The 17,949-nt window shown below is 43.9% G+C and overlaps 1 protein-coding gene across 1 annotated transcript in view; it reads left to right on the forward strand.

Annotated features, from left to right (window-relative positions):
* Positions 1-17,949, forward strand: part of F9 (coagulation factor IX) — a 46,867-nt gene that overhangs the window by 23,802 nt on the left and 5,116 nt on the right. Inside the window, exons 5-6 of the mRNA XM_044682466.1 lie at positions 3,049-3,177; positions 10,716-10,921. Coding sequence (XP_044538401.1) covers positions 3,049-3,177; positions 10,716-10,921 — 335 coding nt within the window. The remainder of the gene's footprint in view (positions 1-3,048; positions 3,178-10,715; positions 10,922-17,949) is intronic.

The raw sequence follows: 17,949 nt of genomic DNA on the forward strand, positions 1-17,949 counted from the left end.
CATAGAGACAGGAGGTCCTGGGCTCAAATCTGGCCTCAGAGACTTCCTAGCTGTGTGACCCTGGGCCAGTCACTTAACCCTCATTGCTTAGCCCTCATCACTCTTCTGCCTTGGAAACAATATACACTACTGATTCTAAGATGGAAGGTAATGGTTTGAAGAAAAGAAATGAAGGAGAATAATCTGAGAGCTATTACAAACCATCAGAGATTAGGGAGAAATTTTTTTAATTTCTTGACAAAGGAGATGTTGCTGATTGATGGTGGTAAAGTAAGTTTACAAATTGTGTACAAAGAAGTATCCCAATCTACAGGACCAGTATATGCTGGTGGGCTGAAGATTATAGCTGGCACTGGAGAGGAAGACCAGGAATATAACATGGTTGCAGTAAATAAGGAGTTGGGTCTCAAAAAGGGCAAGGAGATGGAAGATGGCAATCAGGTGTGCTTCAGTGGTTGGAGATGAAAGAATGGGAATAGGGTAGTGGGCTGGGGATAGTTTGCTTCCAAGTACCCAGTGATTGATTAAAGCAGAGATGGAGAAGGAAGCAGGTGATGAGAAGCTATTAACCATAGGAGTAGTTGTGAAGCTTGCAGCCACCAAAAGGTTATTGCTAAACAAAGGACAGGGGCATAGGACAGCATTGGTGAAATATTGGCATGAGTGCCCAGGCAGCACTCAGGGAGCTGCTCACTCTCCCTCTTCCCAGCACCCTAGGACATTTTTTTTGCGTGTCCAGCTGCCCAAAGCAAACATTTCCTCTCTACCCTCTCTGGATAATGGGGCGGGGTGGAGGTGGGTGTGGAGCTCAGAGACAGCTTGAATTTGCCCTCTGGGCACTCGAATGCAAAAACTGTGCTGGCATTGGACCTTAGTGACTCTCATCTGCTTGTGAGATAGATGTGTGCAGAGGCTAGAGTTGTCTTAGCCTTCCAGAACCAACTCTAGTGCCTTTTTTCATTCTGTGCCACTACATGTTCAAAGCTAATCTATAGCAGGGAACAATGTAAAGCCTATTAGGACTGGAATTAAAGTTCCTTTGTGGGCCTCAGTTTCCTCACTTCTAATCTGAATGGAATGAACAAGATGGTCTCAAAGTACCCTTCTACTCAACTTTTCTAGAGTTTGGTTTATCTGTAAAATGGCTGGCGATGAGGGGGATGTGATTAAACTAGTTTGTGAGGTCTTCTAGCCTTGAATTTACACTCCTCTCATTGTTTATACAGAGGACCTCTGAAGTCCCTTCCAGCTCTATCTAGATCTACATTCTCAAAATGAAAACCTCTCAACTCCAGCTGCTAGCCTAGAACCTTTCTGCAGGTGACTCAAGTGAATATGTAGGAAAAGGATGGAGGTGGGAAATGACCAAATTAGTCACATGACCCAGAACCTGAGCTAGGAAAACACCCAGGAGTTTATAGTGGAGGGAGCGAGGCAGGGGAGGTGGCCTAGACAAAGTCAAAGGTCTCCTTCCCTTGTCAACGCCTCAGCTCATCTGCAGATTGGCTGAACACTCTCTCCAGGACTTGTTTGCTTTGGCTGTACACTTTCACATTTCTGGGTAGAAATAAAGTGACACCAAGTGAAGGATAAAATAACCAAGGTTATCAGCACTGGCTGGAGCAGGGGAAAGTACAAAGTCACATTTGTATTCATTGAAAACAGCTACAAAATCAGATTAAGTATTTGGGGATTATCTCTGGGACAGGGGTGAAATTGCAGGCCCTAGAGTGCCCCCTAGAGAAAACATTTACATTTTTATTTGCTTGATGGCAGTGCCATACGATGGAAAGAACACTGGATTTGGAGTCAGAAGACCTGGATTTGAATCCCAGTTCTGCTATTTTACTATCCATTCATCAACAGGCAAATCATTTCTCATCTCTGGGCTTCAGTTTCCCCTCTGAAAAATGAGGGGATTAATCTAGAGATGGCCCCTAAAGCCCCTTCCTGCTCTCAGTTCAATCAGAGGCCTTATAAGAACAACAATGGCCTCTATGACACATCAGCCCCCTCTGGAAGAATTCCAGCAAAGAAGAACCCATTTCCTCCTGAGGCAGGGAGAGCCAGAATTCTCAGGAAGTCTAAATCCCTTTTTCTGTACCTCCCCTCCATTGCTCCTGCTCATGTTGCCCTCTGGGGCCAAGAACTAGTCTTATCCCCCTTTCATGAATACTTGAAGACAACTCTTGTATTCACCTCTCAGTTTCCCTATCAGTAAAATGAGGACGTTAGGCTAGATGACCTCTAAGGTATCTTCCAGTTCCAAATCTGTAATCTCATGTCATCCCCACTGAGTTCTGAATTTCCCTAGACTAAGGATTCCAAATCCCTCCCAGGGATGCTACTGTTGTCATTGTGGGTAGATAGAAACTCTCATACTTCAGTTCAAAAAAAGAAAAATGCCCTAGCGCCAGAACCAGAGAATATGAGATTGAAAAGCAATCTCAGCAGCCATCTAGTCCATCTCATTAACCAAAGGAACCCCCACTTCTCCCATGGGCGACTTCTTTCCCAGAACCATCGGCCTCAGAACAGTAATCCTTCATTCTCCAGACATGGAGCCAGCATGCCCATGATCCCCTCCCCTCGTGCTTTTCAGCTCCCCCTTTAGAAGTTGTCTTTCCTTGTTAGAATGGAAGCTCCTTGAGGGCAGGGGTGGTTTTTCTTTTTGCTTGTTGTACAGGTGGGTCCCCTTATCCCTGGTATAGATATCTTCGGTTTCAGTTATCCGTGGCCAACTGCTATGCAAAGCCTTTTATTTTCACTTCCCCTTTATTTCACTCATTGTCTTTTGGGGCGTGGTTTTTGTGGGACTGGACAGGGGTGGGCACTGTGCACTGAGCTGAGGGGTCGCAGTGTGAAGAGAGAGTATAGCTATGTGGGGTCCACAGGTGTTCACTTATATCCACGGCGTCGGCCATCCACAGTGGATCTTGGAACGTATCCTCTGAGGACGTGGGCCCTACTGTGTATGGATCCTGCACTTTGCACACAGTACGTGCTTAATCAAATGTTAGTTGACTGATTAACTGACTTCCCTTCCAGATGCCAGCTGTAGCATTAAAAATGGTGGCTGCAAGCAATTCTGCAAGATGAATAACTTGAACAAGGTGGTGTGTCACTGTACTTCAGGATACCGATTGGCAGAAGACCAAAAGTCCTGTGAACCAGAAGGTCCAAATTGAAACCGATTTTCTAAAGTCCTACAGATAAGTTGACCAAACCAGCATTATTTATTTATTTATTCATTCACTTATTTATTTGTTTGTTTGTTTACTTATTTATTTATTTGTTTGTTTGTTTTTTGGAACCTTTACCTTCTGCCTTAGAATGGTTCTAAGGCAGAAGTAGTAAGGCTAGGCAATGGGGGTCAAGTGACTTGCCCAGGGTCACACAGCTGGGAAGTGGCTGAGGCCGGATTTGAACCCAGGACCTCTCATCTCTAGGCCTGGCTCTCAATCCACTGAGCTACCCAGCTGCCTCCCCCAAACCAGCATTTAATCTTCGAACAAATGTTATGACCTGAAAAATGTCTAGCTCCCTAGACATATACAATCAATCCACCAATGGCGTTCATTAATTACCTATGTTCCAGCTAGAATTTATTCACCACCAACAATGTACCAGTCCCTGTGCTGGGCCACAAAAGCAGAAAGACAAACCAAAAAGTAGTCCCCGACCTCAAGGAACTTACATTTCACTGGGGGGAAACAAGATGAAATAAGATAAGCGTGCCCAGGATTGTTTGAGGTGGTAGAGGCCTGTCAAATGGGCATGGGGGAACTGGTTGGAAAAGGGTTTTCTGAAGGAAAAACTGAGAGCTTTTGAAGATAACCAGAGATCCCAAGAGATGGAAAGTAGAATTCCTTCCTCTTGGGCCCAACAAAGGTTTGATGAGTCAGAGGGTCTTATCTGGGGGGTTCTGAACTTGTATTTACATAGACAGAGACAGGCTTGATTTTCTTTAGTATTTCATACGTTCAAAACATTATTCTGAAAAGGGGCCCTGGCCTTCTTTACACTGTCAAAGGGCTCCATAACACCAAAAAAGTGAAGAACCCCTGCAAGGCTAGAGAATCTCTAATAGCTCCTCTCTAATTTCACAATTCAAGCCAGCCCAAACATGTATTAAGTGCCTACGAGGTGCCAGGCACAATGCTGGGCGCTGAGAATATCAAAGCAAAATGAAAGGCAATCTGGGCCCTCAAGTCTTGAATATTTTTACCCTACTCAGCATGGGGAATTCTCAACTCTCTTAAGCTGTCCAGTCCAAATAATCAATCAATCAAGTTTTCCTTTCCTCCTTCCCTCCTTCCTGCCTTCCCACCTCCCTCCTTTCCTTCCTTCGTTTCTTCCATCCTTCTCCACGGTTTAATTTCTTCGAAGCCTAGCAGTTTTCTCTTAGGCTTTCAGGACATGAGGTACCACCAGTTGGCATGACTGGTTTAAATATTTGTGAGCCTGTAAATTGAATTCCATCAGTGGTAACAACAAAGATCCCAAGAGGGCTAGCAACCCAGTGACTGAGTGTTTTGCGCATGATTCTGTCGGCCCCTGACTGGGAGACTCTGCAGAGATCATTTTAAATCCCTGGGTCTCAAGCTGTGTTCCAACAAGCTTGGCATTTTCGAAGTCACTCTTGCAGCTGTAAGCTGTACCCTTTGGTCAGATTGATCAATGCCTTGCATCTAGGCAGAAAGGAATCAATTCTCTGGGCCAACATTTCCAGGCTCCTCATGGTCATGCCACCTCAGAGAAAGGCTATGTCGACTGGACGACTCATGTGTTAGGAAAGGACCAAGAGCCATTGTGTTCCCATGCATACTCCTCTTTGAAAATGAAGTGGGAGGAATCTCAAAGAGAACAAATCAGCCCTCATGTCAGTGGTAGCGATACTTGGCACCAGACAGAAATAATCTCCACAACATGGCCCCAATCTAACCTTTCTGACTTTACTGTACATAGCTTTTCTTCCCGCATTCTATTAGTCCAGCCAAACTGGTTGGGCTTCTTGCTATTCCTTATACATGATCTCCCATCTTCATGCTTTTGCCTAGGCTGTTCCCTTATGCCTGGAATGCCTTCTTTCTTCACCTCTGTCTCTTAGAATCCTAATTTTATTCAAAACTTAGCTGAAGGAACACCTCCAACCTAAAGCTTTCTTAACGCCTCTCCCCTTCACCTCCAGTTCCCCCCATAAACCAGTCTTATATTTATTTGATATGCATTTCTATATATTAGAAATATACATTTTTCAGTTATTATTGATACTTGTAGATTTGTTACCCCCGATACCAGCCCTGCAGCCCTGCCATATGCTTTTTTTTTTTAAACCCTCACCTTCCATCTTGGAATCAATACTATGGGTTCTAAGGCAGAAGAGTGGTAAGGGCTAGGCAATGGGGTGAAGTGACTTGCCCAGGGTCACACAGCTGGGAAGTGTCTGAGGCCAGATTTGAACCCAGGACCTCCTGTCTCTAGGCCTGGCTCTCAATCCACTGAGCCACCCAGCTGCCCCCTGCCATATGTTTCTTGAAGACAGATACTGTTCTGTCTCTAGCTCCTCAGCATCTATGTAGTGTCTGACACATAGTAGGTGCTTACCAAGTGCATGGGGATCAACTAAATGAAGCGCCCTGGAGCTGCCTCTGAGAAGCAGCTCCTTTGTGCCTATTTTGTATGGCAGAGGGGTGTTTCTGATATCTCGAAGGTGGAATCTGATTAGGCTGCTCTATTACATTTTGAGGTTCGCCAGTCTGCTCAGGCAGGCTGCCTATCTCCACATCGAGGCGAATCTCAGCAGAGGAAATTGAAGATGCTACCAATAAGCAGGAGTGCCCCCATAGCAACCTAAGGGAATGGTCTTGAACGCTGTGGAGTCTGCAGGGGCTCCTTTTTAACCCCACTGTGGCTGCTGGGGATATCTGGCTCCCAGGTGGACAGTCTCTTTCCTTGAGCCTGAGCAGCAGCAGTCTGAGGGCTTCTGCAGAAGCAGCCCCTGACTTGGCCGTCATTGACAGCTCCTCCAGACCTCTGGGTATTCGGTCATAGCATCCTAGATCAAACAACCACATATCTAGAGCTGGGAGGGCCTTTGGAGGCCACTGAATCCAACCCGCCTCCTATTCTTGATTAGGAAACAAGTTGAGAGAGGCTCACTAACCAGCCCGGAATCACATAGCCAATAAGCATCAGAGGTAGGATTTGAACTCAGCTCTTTCCAGCCTCCGAGTCTAGGCCTCTCTCCCCATGGTCACCTAGCTGCCTCAGCAGGGGGTCAATTCAATTCAGTCTGCGAAATATTTATGAATGCCCCACTAGATGCAGCAGCAAGGCAGCAGAGTAGGATGGATTCAGGGGTGAGAGTCAGGAAAACCTGGGCTCAGATCCAGCCTCTGGCACTTCTGGGACCCTGAAGTCACCTCACTTGGTGTGGCCTTACGCAGCTCAGTGAGCTTGATTCTAGTTAAGTACAAAGGGGGATCCTATGAGTGAAGAGCTGGGGACACAAACACAAAATTCCAACCCTCTGCACCCCCGATGGGCTTACGGTCTACGGCGGGGTGAGGAGGGAGTGGAGACGAGGCATACCCAGAGAAGTGAATACCACATCCACAAGGAGGGGGTGAATATTAACAACTGAGCAGACCAGAGGAAGTGAGCTAAGGAGCCTAGGAGGGGGCTAACATCTGCTGGCATCCCTGGGCCCCTTTTCACTGCATTAGCCGCAGCTGTTGGGTGACACCTAGGCTGGCCAGTCATGTTCCTACAATTAGTAGATCATGAAGAAGTCATTTTATCCATCTGTAAAAAGGCTCATCAAACGACAAATAATAAATGGAGCAGGACAGCGTGCAATTTGTCCTAGGAGAGTTTCTACTTGAGCTGCATCCAAAAAGGAGGAGAGGATGAGGGTGAGAGCTGATATTTACATTGTTCTTCAATATTTGCAAAGAGCTTTGTAATCGTTTGTCATCTGAGCCTCGTGATAACCTTGAGAGGGAGGTGTTATTATTCTACCCATTTTACAGATGGAGAAACTGAGGCCAGAGGAGATTAAAGAGACTTGCCCATGTTTACTAAGCGGATTCCTCCAAGCTCCAAATCTAATGCTCTTCCCACTCCCCAAAAAGCCAACAGGGAGCAAACTTTCTTTTTTTAAAACCCTCACCTTCCATCTTACAATCAATACTGTGTATTGGTTCCAAGGCAGAAGAGCAGTGAGGGCTAGGCCATGGGGGTGAAGTGACTTGCCCAGGGTCACACAGCTGGGACGTGTCTGAGGCCACATTTGAACCCAGGACCTCCCATCTCTAGGCCTGGCTCTCAATCCACTGAGCCACCCAGCTGCCCTCAATGATCCTGATGTTTCTAAACACCATACCTATATCAGGACCCTCTTGATCCAAAATGCCTCCCTGCAAAGCCTTTTGACCCTGCCAGCCTCCCAAATCAGGAAAGGGAAAACAACCACCACCTCCTCCTCCAGATTAATAGTTTAGAACTCTGAAAATCCATCGGCTGCCTGGGCAGGAACGGTGCAGTGGAGAACTGTATCATGAGCTTGGGAAGAATAAACGAGAACTACTCCCCAACTTTTAAACAATTTGTTGTTAAGCCTGACTTGCTTTGGAGGGGGAACCAAATAGACTAAACAAGAAATAAGCTTACCTGTCATTCACTGGCGTTACACTCCTCTCTCTAGCCATTACGAATGATTAATATTTATACAGAAGCCTTTGTAACCTAATTTCCTGTTTTGCCAAGCACATGCTATTACCTCACTGCAGCTGGTTGCTATAGAGATGTCGGTTACAAGATACAGAGGTAGAAGCAAAATGGGACATTTTGTGCTCGGGCACCTGGGAAGAGACAGAAATGAGTTTGGAGACCACCGAGTCAGGCAGCAGATCATTTTAGCAGTCAGGTGATGAAGTGGAAGAGGGCATCTGGATTTTCTCTGAGGCCTGACATCTAAGATAGCCCCTAAGGAAAAGGTGGCCAAGCCCTTTGCATTTGGTTCTGATGGGAGCCCATGTGATGGAGGAGGAAGGGAACTGCTCACCTTGGGGGGAGTTGGAGGCTTCAACTCAATGAGATCATGCTAGAAAGGACCCAGGCTCTGGAGATGGTCAGCTCACGAATTTTAAGTAGCAGGGACTTTGGAGGCCAGCTAGTCCAACCCCTTCATTTTACAGATCAGGAAACTGAGGCACAAAGAAGTTCATTTATTTGTCTAAGGTCACATAGGAAGGAAGGAGGAGAGTTGGGATGTGAACACGGGCCGTCAGACTCCAGATTAAGCTTCGATGTCCCCTCATTTTATATATGAAAAAAGGGAGGCAAACAGAGGTCAGTTGACTTTTTCCATGTCACGTAGGTCCTGAGTAGCAGAGACCTGGGGCTCTTTCACTAAATCACCACGTGACAGAGGACAAATCTATTCCCCTCTCAGATCTCAAAGGTCCTCATCAGCTCTGATGTTCTGGTTGGAGCTGTAAAGATTACAATTAATATACAATATCTCCAAGTATAATATTTATAAAGTTTATTAATACGAACTCGAAGTAAAGGAAGATTAAAAACTAGAGAGAGCTCACCCAGCCTGCACGCGATAAAAGAGAGCGAGAGGGGTGGAGTTACAAAACTTATAAACAATATGTGAAGACACAACGTGGGCAAAGGGAAAAGCATTTGGGGTAATGTAGTTTAACGCTTCAAGATTCTAACTACACAGGGCAAACCAACCAGTTAATAATGGTGGGCAACAAGGTAGCCCAAATCTATCCCAACAGCTAGTGGTTGGGAGGGAGAGCAAAATCTGGATCTACGGACAGACAACGTATAAGATTGGAATCCTAAGATAACAGTGACTCCTAGCCCTTGATCTGATCTAGAAGGAGAGATCCAGAAAGGGTAATTGAACAAGTAGAAGAGCTAACTCTGGAAGCCAGCCATGTATTGCAAGTCTTAATCTAGCATTTATTCCATTTGAGGGAAGGGGGAACAAAAATGTATTAAGTACCTACTATGTGCCAGGTAACAAGCTGAACATTTTACAATATTATCGCACATGATTTATGTAAGAAAGACTCCCTAAGTGTCCTAAAGCACAGGTCTTGTCATGATGTTTCCTGCTCAAGAAGCCTTGATGGTTGCCTACTACCTTTAGGGCAAAATCAGGGACTTAGAAATCAGCCCTTCACAGATTGACTGAAACAGATCTTTCTAGACTGACTGCTATCAAAATGGCCTGTTTAATACACCTCACCCATGACATCTGATCCCCTTCCAGCACATGCTGTCCTTCCTGACTAGAATATTCCGTCTCCCTAGCTTTCTTCTTGGCTTCCTTCAGGTGCCATTTCCTCCAAAAGGCCTAACTGGATTCTCCCACATTGTTAATCCTCTGAAAATACTTTATATTAATTTGTGTGTATGTATATACAAAAGTAATGAGGGACAATGTCATATAGCAAAGGTAGAGAAAGAGAGTTGGCCTCAAAGCCAGGAAGACTCGAGTTCAAGTTCTACTTCTGTTAGATTCTGGCTGTGGAACCCTAAACAAGGTATTTAATGTCTTGTGGCTCTCGTCAGCTCCCTAAAAGTATGTATTATAAAGATGGTGCCCAACTGCACCGATAAAGGGAGTTTCCTCACCTGGAGCTCTCCACACCCACCAAATCACAGATCCAGTCCCTCTCCCTTTATTGTGTGTTTATTCAGTCGCTAGTAAAACATATACTCTTTGGAAACAAAAATTGTTTTTTGTCTTTGTATCCCCACCAGTTCCTAGAACAGTGCCTGACTCATAGTAGATATTGAACAAATGCCTATTAAACTGAATCAGTAGAGCAAAAAGGGTATAAGTTCAAGAGTCAGAAGACCTGGGTTCAAGTCTTGCTTTGGATGGTCTTAATCTGTGTGACTTTGTCAGCTCCCCTCAGATTCCTGGGCCTCCATTTCTTCATCTGTAAAATGAGGGCACTGGACTAGCTGAGATCTCTACTCACTTTATACCTCTGCTTCTCTGAAGTGAACTGGATCATGATTTCTAGGTGATGAAGTTGCTCCCAGTCCTTCTACACTGGGCTCACCTTACGGAGTCACTGTCAGGTTCTTTTGCCCAGCCATTGACATCCCTGTTCTGGAGGTGCAGAAGCTCACACTGACCCATCTGAGGAGCAAAGGGGCAGAGATGGTGTTCAAGGTTATAATGAGCCTGTCTTGAAGTAGGAGGACACTCTCCTGCCTCCACAGGAGGCCTATTGGAAAAATCTGCTCAATTACCAAAGCTCTGAGAACTTGTAGGGTATTTTAATATAGATAACTAAATCAACTCTTTGACTAGACTCTCCATCCAGCTAGGTAACCCTGTAGAGAGAGCTCTGAGCCTGGAATCAAGGAGATCCAAGTTCAAATTTGAACTTAAATACTCAGTAGCTGTGTGACCTTGGGCAAGTAATTTAACCTCTGTTTACCTCAATGCCCTTATGTGTTAAAATGGGCATAATAACAGCACCTACCTCTCAGGATCATTGTTAGGATAAGAGGGGATAATATCTGTAAATCATCTTGGAAACCTTAAAACACTAAATCCTTCCCAGCTAAAATTAAAAATTTGCCCATTGTGTTCATCTCAGCTGATGAGGCTGCCTTGTGTGGGGAGGGCACTCTCTCACGGTTGGCTTTCTATTCTCTTCCTCTTCCAGTACCATATCCTTGTGGAAGAGTGTCAGTTCCTTTAAATCTTAAGAAACTCACCCGTGCCGAAAGCGTCTTCGTCAATATGGACAATGCAAACTCTACCGAGGAGGAGCAGGTTCCAGATGAAGGCACACAAATCACGCCCATACATAAAGAATTGAATCGGGTCGTTGGTGGAAAAGATGCCAAGAAGGGAGAGATCCCTTGGCAGGTACTACACATAGAGTGTATTTGGCCTAACACAAGAGGCCCCGATAGACATAGGACCAACCTTATGAGGAGACAGCAATTTGAGGGCTACTTCTTGGTTTCAAAACATATCCGCCCTCCAATGACCAGAATTCCGTCATTAAAGATTCATTCCTTTGGCTGTTGATAGCTTTCAAAAAATGGGTAACATACATCAGCATAGATCCTCTGGAGAGCTGGTTGGTTGTTACTTTGACCAGAGTTCTTAAGTCTTCCATAGTTGTTCTTCATTATAATGTCGTTGTCCCTGTAGGATTCGATCCTCTACTCAGTTCAGGATCCTCTGAACTTCTTTCTTTCTTTTGACATTGTTTATGGTGCATTATTATCCTATCACATTCATATACCTCAATTTGTCCAGATATTCCCCAATTGTCTAAGAGGCAATCCAGGGCACCTTCCTAAGCTGCTAATTCTTTTCCTTTCTTTTTTTTCTTTTAATCTTCCCCTTAGGACCAGGAAATATGTTTTGCTTCTGACTTTCTAAGTATTGTTCTCCCTCTTAGCCTATATAAGCTTCTCTCGTTTCCTTTTGGAATACTGGATTCCAAGATCTTCTCATTTGGTTTGTTTGTGTTAGAAGCTGCCAAGTCTTGTGTGATCCCGACCATAGCATTTGCTGCTTAAAAGTGCTTCCTTCAGGATGCTTGTGGTATTTTGATTTGGTGTGAGAGCACTGGACTTCAGTTACAATATTCCTCCGACTATTATTTTTAGGATTCCCTTTCAGAAATGATTGGTGGATTCTTGGTTTAGGAAGGGCGTTGAAAAGCTAGAGTGTCCGGAGGAGGGCGACTAGGAGGATAAAAGTCTTTGATTCGTGAAATATGAAGGAGGATCCGTTGAAGAGCTAGATATGTTTAGCCTGAAGAAAAGACGGGTTGGGGAAGTGGCAAGGAGGGGTCATGATTACTCTTTTCAAGTTTCTGAAAGGCAGACAAGGCTGTGGTTCAATGTAGTAGTAAGCCCTCCTTACTTTGGGTCATCCACGTATATAAGAATCCCTTCAATGTCTTCATCTAAAAGGCTGATATTAAGTAATGACTGGTGGGGCGCTGTGCCTTTCTGGATTTCCCAATTATTAGAGCTTTCCTGTTCCCAGCAAAATTACTTTGAATTCACCTAGAATATATTTTGTTTTGACTTAACTATGTAAAAGCTGTTTCCCCCCTCACAGAATGAGCCTTACTCTGCCATCTTGGCTCCACCCTTGGAAGGACAGAATGGAAGCTTCTAGAGGACAAGGATTGTTTCAGACTTGCTTTTGTGTCCCCAGCACTTAGCACGGGGCATAGTATACAGCAAGCACTTTTTTTCAGAGTGTAATGGGATCCTAGAAACATTGGGCCAGTGAGAAAAACACAAAGGATTACAGTGTGGGCAACCAGGTAAATGCTGGGGCAGCAAGAGTGAAGTTTGAAGGTGAAGCAGTTTGGAAAGAGAAGGCATTGAGGTCAATCTGAGACATGTGAACGTTGAAACATTCATGAGAGATCTCAGGATCCCAGAAACACAGAGCTGGAAGGAGACTTGGAGGCCTTCAAGTCCAACCCAGGCCTGCACAATAATCCCCTCAGAAGCATCCTCAATCAAGAACCATCATGCTTTGGTTTGAAGACCTCTAGTGAGGGCTGACCTGACACCTCTCAAGACAGCCTGTTCCATTCCACTTTTGAGGTCATTGAGTCATTTCAGTTGTGTCTGATTCTTCATGAGCTTCTTTGGGATTTTCTTGGCAGAGATACAGACGGGAGTGGTTTGCTTTTTACTTCTCCAGCTCATTTTACAGATGAGGAAATTGAGACTAACAGGGTTAAGTGGCTTTCCCAGGGTCACACAGCTCCAATGTATCTGAGGCCAAATTCAAACTCATGAGATAAGTCCTCCTGAATCCAGGGCTGGCGCTCTATCCACTGCACCACTTAGTCCTACTTTTGGATTCTTCTAATTATTAGGAAGTATTCGGGGACGCCAAACCTAAATCTGTTCTCTTTAACTGCCTCATCCATTGTTCCTAGGTCCTAGCAGAGTAAGTCTAATCCCTCCTCCATCTGACAGCCCTTCAGTCACTTGAAGACAGCTATCATGTTCTCCCCGAGTCTCTTCTTCTCTAGCCTAACTCTTCTCAGTACCTTCCACTAGACCTCTTACAACATGAATCCAGTGCCTTCCGCCAACCCAGCTGTCCTCCTCTGGATACACTCCAACTTCTCAATAACCCCCTACAATGGAGCAAGCAGAACTGAAGACATCACAGATGTAGTCTGAATAGGACAGAGTCTAGCTTTCTAGTGCTTCCCTCGACTTAGACTAGGAAAGTGACAGATTGCTGCTTCTCAGTGTAGCCTAAGGTCATAGTAGTGTTTATGTCTGCCCTATAAAGATTAATAATAATAATAATAATAGCTAGCCTTTATAAAGGTCTGGAAGGGTTTCAAAGCATGTTACGTGTTATCTCATTTCATCTTCACAATAGCAAATGTCATCGGATTGATTCACAATGAGACCTCAGTCCTCTAAAACCTTTAAATAGTTTCCCAATGAAATGCCGTCTAATCATCATGCTTCCTCCTATCTCTACCTGAGTTGATTCTTTTTGGCCTAAGTGTAAGACTACCTTTATCCCCATTACACTTTATTTTATTACATTTAGCCCAAACTTGTAGCTTAGGGATTTTTTTGGATCCCGAGCCTATGTGGCTGTCTCTTCTAGCTTGATGAAATCCTCAAATTATAAGTATAGCATCTGCACCTTTAACCAAATCATCGGCAAAGCAGTTACACATATAATCAAGCAAAGGTACCCAATGCCCTCCAATGAAGACCTCATTCCAAATTGACGAAAAAATTGATTAATTCTTGGGTTTGCCTAGTCAACAAGTTCCATATCCTGTATTATCACGGAGCCCACACCTCTATTTTCCACTGGAATAGCATGAGAAACTTTGGCAAATGCTTCAAGTAAAATTAATTAAAATGATACCACTTTGTCAAAAAAGGAAATGAAGCATTCCGGCTTGACCTGTTCTTGATTAAGCCATGTCGGGCCTTTCTGATGGCTGCTTCCTTTTCTACGTGCTCCCTAACCATCCTTTAAATAACATAGTCTAGGATTTTGCCAAGTCAAAGCCATACTCTTGGACCTCAAGAAAAGGATTGCAGGATCCTTTTCTTCTCTTATTTTTTTTCAAATGCAGGACATTTTTTCTTTTCCCATTGGCTATGATCTTGACATCAGTAACATCTACCAATTGTTTCCACAGCCTGGAATTTAATTTATCAGGGCCAGTGACTTGATTTAATCAAAGCCCTCTCTCTCTCTCTCTCTCTCTCTCTCTCTCTCTCTCTCTCTCTCTCATATATATATATATATATATACACACACACACACACATATATATATATATATGATAGATACCTGCTCTGTCTTAGCCATTTTGGTTCTGTCCTTTGTAATCCAAGTATCATTTTCTTTGGCAGAGAAAACCTGACTAGAAGAAGAATTAAGCAGGTCTATTAAACTAAGATGCCATCTCGTCATTATCTTTCATTAACCCTGATCAGTGGCCCCATCTCTAATAAGTATAAATGCAAAAGCACTGAATTTAGAGTTGGGAAACCTGGCTCAAATTTTGACCTACTGTCAATGTGACTTTGGCCAAATCATTTCCCCTCTCTGGGCCTCAGTTTCTTTATTTATAAAATGAGAGAGTTGAGCTAAATAATCTGAAACTTTCCTTCAAATAGTAAATCAAGGATCCTTTTTGTTTCTCTCATATGGCTTAAAAATCCTTCTCTATCATTCTCAGCTTTTTTCTCCAGCTTCATTTTCCACCCAGCCTGAGCATTTCAGTCAGGGTTCTTACAGGATTATGACATATGTCTGTACTCATCCATGGTCTGCCTTTGCTCTCATCCCCAGTCCATGTCCTGTAAAAAAATGTGGTTTGGTCAGTGAATGAGCATTCACTATAGACAACCTTTCCCTCCTTTCTTCCTTGTTGCAGTTGTTTCTCTTTAGGCAGCTAGATGACTTAGTGAATAGAGTACTGGGCCTGGACTGAATTCAAATCCACCATCACACAACTACTAGCTGTGGGACCCTGGGCAAGTCATTTAACCTCTGTTTGCTTTAATCCACTAGGGAAGAAAAACCACTCCAGTATCTTTAACCAAGAAAACCCAAGGGATAATATGTACCATATGGTCACTAAGAGTTGGACACAATTAAAAAACAACAAAAATGTTTTTAAAAGAAATTTCCTGTTCAAATTATGAATTGAGACATCAACTTGAACATCTCAATAGATAACCAAAAAAGAAGATTTCCTACAAAGCTGGAAACCTTTATTACCTAGGTCTGTGTTGGTGAAACTATGGCACACATACCAGAGCATACTCATGGCGGTTGCTCCCTTCCCCCTCGCTATCATGCCTGAGGACATTTCTCACATCACTTGCCCCTCTGCCCAACAGCCCAATGGAAGTGTTTTCCTCCTTCCCCTGTGTGGGATAAGGCTGGAGAGGGGTAGTGCCTCACATGAGGCGTGAATGTTGAGGTTTGGGCACTCGGTCTCTAAAAGGTTCACTATCACTGTTCTAGGGCTTTTTTAAAGTCTGTCTGAAATTTAGAACAGTAGTATTGAAACTGCCCTTCTTCTCCATATCCCTGAGGAACTTTTTCCCATATTTTTTAGTCAATTGATCTATTAGAAATAATTTTTCATTAGAAAATATTCAAAGAGTTACTTGGAGGAGAGTTTTCTAACAAAGATCCTTCTCTGAAAGCCAAATGCCCAATTTCATGTATTTTTGAAATGTTTAATGGTGAATCTTCTTTCTTTTCTCTCTTTCTGGACCTCTCTGACATTACCATCTAAATCCTACTCCTCAGTAATGTCTTCAGAATCTCATTCAAAAGATCTTTTCAACCCAGCTGGCATGGGATGGGGAGATGTCCTAAATGTAGGTAATTGAGGCTGCTTCTAGGGTTCCAAAGAGAGGTACCAGTCTGGGAATGGGGTGGTACTTCAAGTCATGAGAGTGAATGAACTTGCCAGTGAAGAGTATGGATAGAGAAAAGAAAGGGGCTGAGGCAACGTTCCTTTTGTGGAATGAGGAGCAAAATAAGGAATCACTGAAGGAGGCAGAGAAGAAAAGTTAAAAAGAGAGGAAGAGAACCAGAAAAGAAGAGTATATATCTAAAGCTAAGGGAGGAGAACGTTTCCAAAAGGAAGGTGTGGTCAGTCACCTAGTGGTAAAGACTAGGAAGTTGTGGTCAAGTGACTTGCCCAGGGTCATACAGCTAGGAAGTATCTGCAGCCAGATTTGAACCCAGGACCTTCCATCTCCAAGCCTGGCTTTCAATCCACTGAGACACCTAGTTGCCCCTCCAGCCTCTCTTAATCATATCTATTCTCTCATTTCTAGCTGGAAGAACATTCTCCTTTATGGAGAAGACTGAACCAAAAAGAGGTATTGAATTCAGGGACAGAGGATATAGATATAGATATAGATATAGATATAGATATAGATGTAGATATAGATGTAGATGTAGATGTAGATAAAGATCGATAGATGGATAGATAGATAGATATTTATTCATTTGTTTATTTATTTATTTTGGTCTGTTAACAAGATACTATCTACCCAACCATTTTCCTATGCTTAACATTTTTAAAATGTTAAATGTCATTGGGTGAGGCAGGCAGGCAGGCAGACCAGTGTATATACAATGCTTCACCTGGAGTCAGGGAAGACCCAAATTTGAATCCTGCTGACTTGCATACTTACTAGATGTGTGACCCTGAGCAAGTCACTTAACTCATCTTGGCCTCAGCTTCTTCATCTATAAAATACAGCTAAGAGCACCACTTCCCAGGGTTGTTATGATGATTTCATGAGGCAACATGAGGATCACTTGAAGTAACCGGATTGTTCAGCCTGGAAAAGAAGGGGGAGGTGGATTGGACAGACAGGAAGACTGTATTCAAGTATTTGAAGGCCTGTCCTAGGAAAGAGCCATTAATCTCGTGCTGGCTTCAAGGGGCAGACTTAGAAGCAATGGGTGCAAGGTGCGGGGGAAGATTTTAACTCAATATAAAGGAAAAAGTTCTTAACAATCAGAGTGGTTTCAAAATAGGATGCTTGCTTTAAGAAATGCCCGGTTCCCCCTTCCTTCCTGGTTGTCAAGCAGAGTCTTCCTGGCTACTCCTCAGATATGTTTTAGAAAGGATTCTTGTTCAGCCACTATGAGCTTGGGCTTAGTGGTTCCTCCTCACTCAGAAATGCTATGCTTCTGGCATTCTAGCCCCACCAGGGGCTGGGCCGATCAATGAGATAATGTATGCAAAGTGCTTTGTGACCATAAAGGGCTGCATACATGCGAGTTATTTATTATTCTTATTCTCCCTAACTCAGATGAAAATGGGTCACCTTTCTTTGAAATGAAAGGACTGTACATACAGTCTCCCCCCCCCACTCCCCATCTTTCCCTTTTTTTACCAGAATATTTGTCCCTATTTTTAGAGTTGTTTCTGTTTGATGAAATATCCTTCAGTGATTGTTCAAGCTGAACAATGAATAACACAGCCTGAGATATTGGCATTTCCCCCAGCAGTCCATGAAAATAACCTACAGCCCATGAATACCTGGAGGTGTGGAACAAGCTTCCTTCAGTCCTATCATGCTGAGATATTTTCGTCTTGTTGAAGAGAAAGAGAAGGAGAGAGAAAGGGAATGGAGAGGAAGAGAAGGGGAGGAGGGAAAGGGAGAGGGAGAGAAAGTGGAGAAGGAGGGAAAGGGGGAGAGAGAGGCAAGGAGGACAAGGGGAGAGAGGGAGAGAGAAAGGGAATGGAGAGGAAGAGAAGGGGAGGAGGGAAAGGGAGAGGGAGAGAAAGTGGAGAAGGAGGGAAAGGGGGAGAGAGAGGCAAGGAGGACAGGGGGAGAGAGGGAGAGAGAAAGGGAATGGAGAGGAAGAGAAGGGGAGGA

Source organism: Gracilinanus agilis, chromosome X (genome assembly GCF_016433145.1).
Source record: "Gracilinanus agilis isolate LMUSP501 chromosome X, AgileGrace, whole genome shotgun sequence".
In the NCBI taxonomy this organism is placed as follows: domain Eukaryota; kingdom Metazoa; phylum Chordata; class Mammalia; order Didelphimorphia; family Didelphidae; genus Gracilinanus; species Gracilinanus agilis.